We start from the raw sequence: 762 nt of genomic DNA on the forward strand, positions 1-762 counted from the left end.
GCGGCGGACGCAGCACAAAGAGCTGCTGCTGCAGCAGCTGCAGCAGCAGCTGCAGCAGCAGCCCCTCAAGGCCTGCGGCTTGGGCCTTCGCTTTTTGCTGCTGTTTTTGATTGGCTGCGGAAGGCTCAGGTGTGTCTCTCTGCCTCCCACCAACCAGCTGCTGCTGCAGATCCCCTAAATTAGGGTTTAGGGTTTATGGTTTAGGGTTTACGGTATGTCTGGGCACGCGCCACCTGCAGCAAAAGCAGCAGCAGCAGCAGCAGCTGCAGCAGCAGCAGCAGTAGCAGCAACAGCAGTAGCAGCAACAGCAGCAACGACTTCCTTCTACTGTCCAACCGACTTCAAAATTATTGGTACAAATCCCTAGGGGCCCCCTGGGGGCCCCTAGGGGGCCCCCCAGGAAACTCTCTGGGGGCCCTTAGGTTTGCTGTTGGGGGCCCCCCAAGATGATACCTAGGCTTGCTAAGGGGCAGCCGCTACATGCCGGCTGCTGCTGCTGCACTTGCTGCTGCTGCTGCTGCACTTGCTGCTGCTGCTGCTGCGTTTTGCTGCAGCCGAAACGGCGCGGAAGACGCAGCGCGGCAGCAGCTGAGAGGCGATCCAGCAGCAGCAGCAGCAGGAACTGCAGCAGCAGGGACTGCAGCAGCAGCTGGTGCTGCTGAGCCCAAAGAAGGTTTGCTGCCGCTGCTGCTAGTACCAGCACTGCCGCTGCTGCTGCGCGCCAAGAGCTGCAGCAGCAGCTGCTGCTGCTGCTGCTGCTGG

General features: G+C 61.2%; 1 protein-coding gene across 1 annotated transcript in view; it reads right to left on the reverse strand.

Moving 5' to 3' along the window:
* Positions 1-418: 418 nt before the first annotated feature.
* Positions 419-762, reverse strand: part of ETH_00040330 (uncharacterized protein) — a gene marked incomplete at both ends in the record, with an annotated part of 2,338 nt that continues 1,994 nt past the window's right edge. The window contains one exon of the mRNA XM_013375438.1: positions 419-588. Within this exon, the coding sequence (XP_013230892.1) occupies positions 419-588 (170 nt within the window). The remainder of the gene's footprint in view (positions 589-762) is intronic.

This window comes from Eimeria tenella, genomic scaffold (assembly GCF_000499545.2).
Source record: "Eimeria tenella Houghton genomic scaffold, Eth_scaff2798, whole genome shotgun sequence".
NCBI lineage: Eukaryota > Apicomplexa > Conoidasida > Eucoccidiorida > Eimeriidae > Eimeria > Eimeria tenella.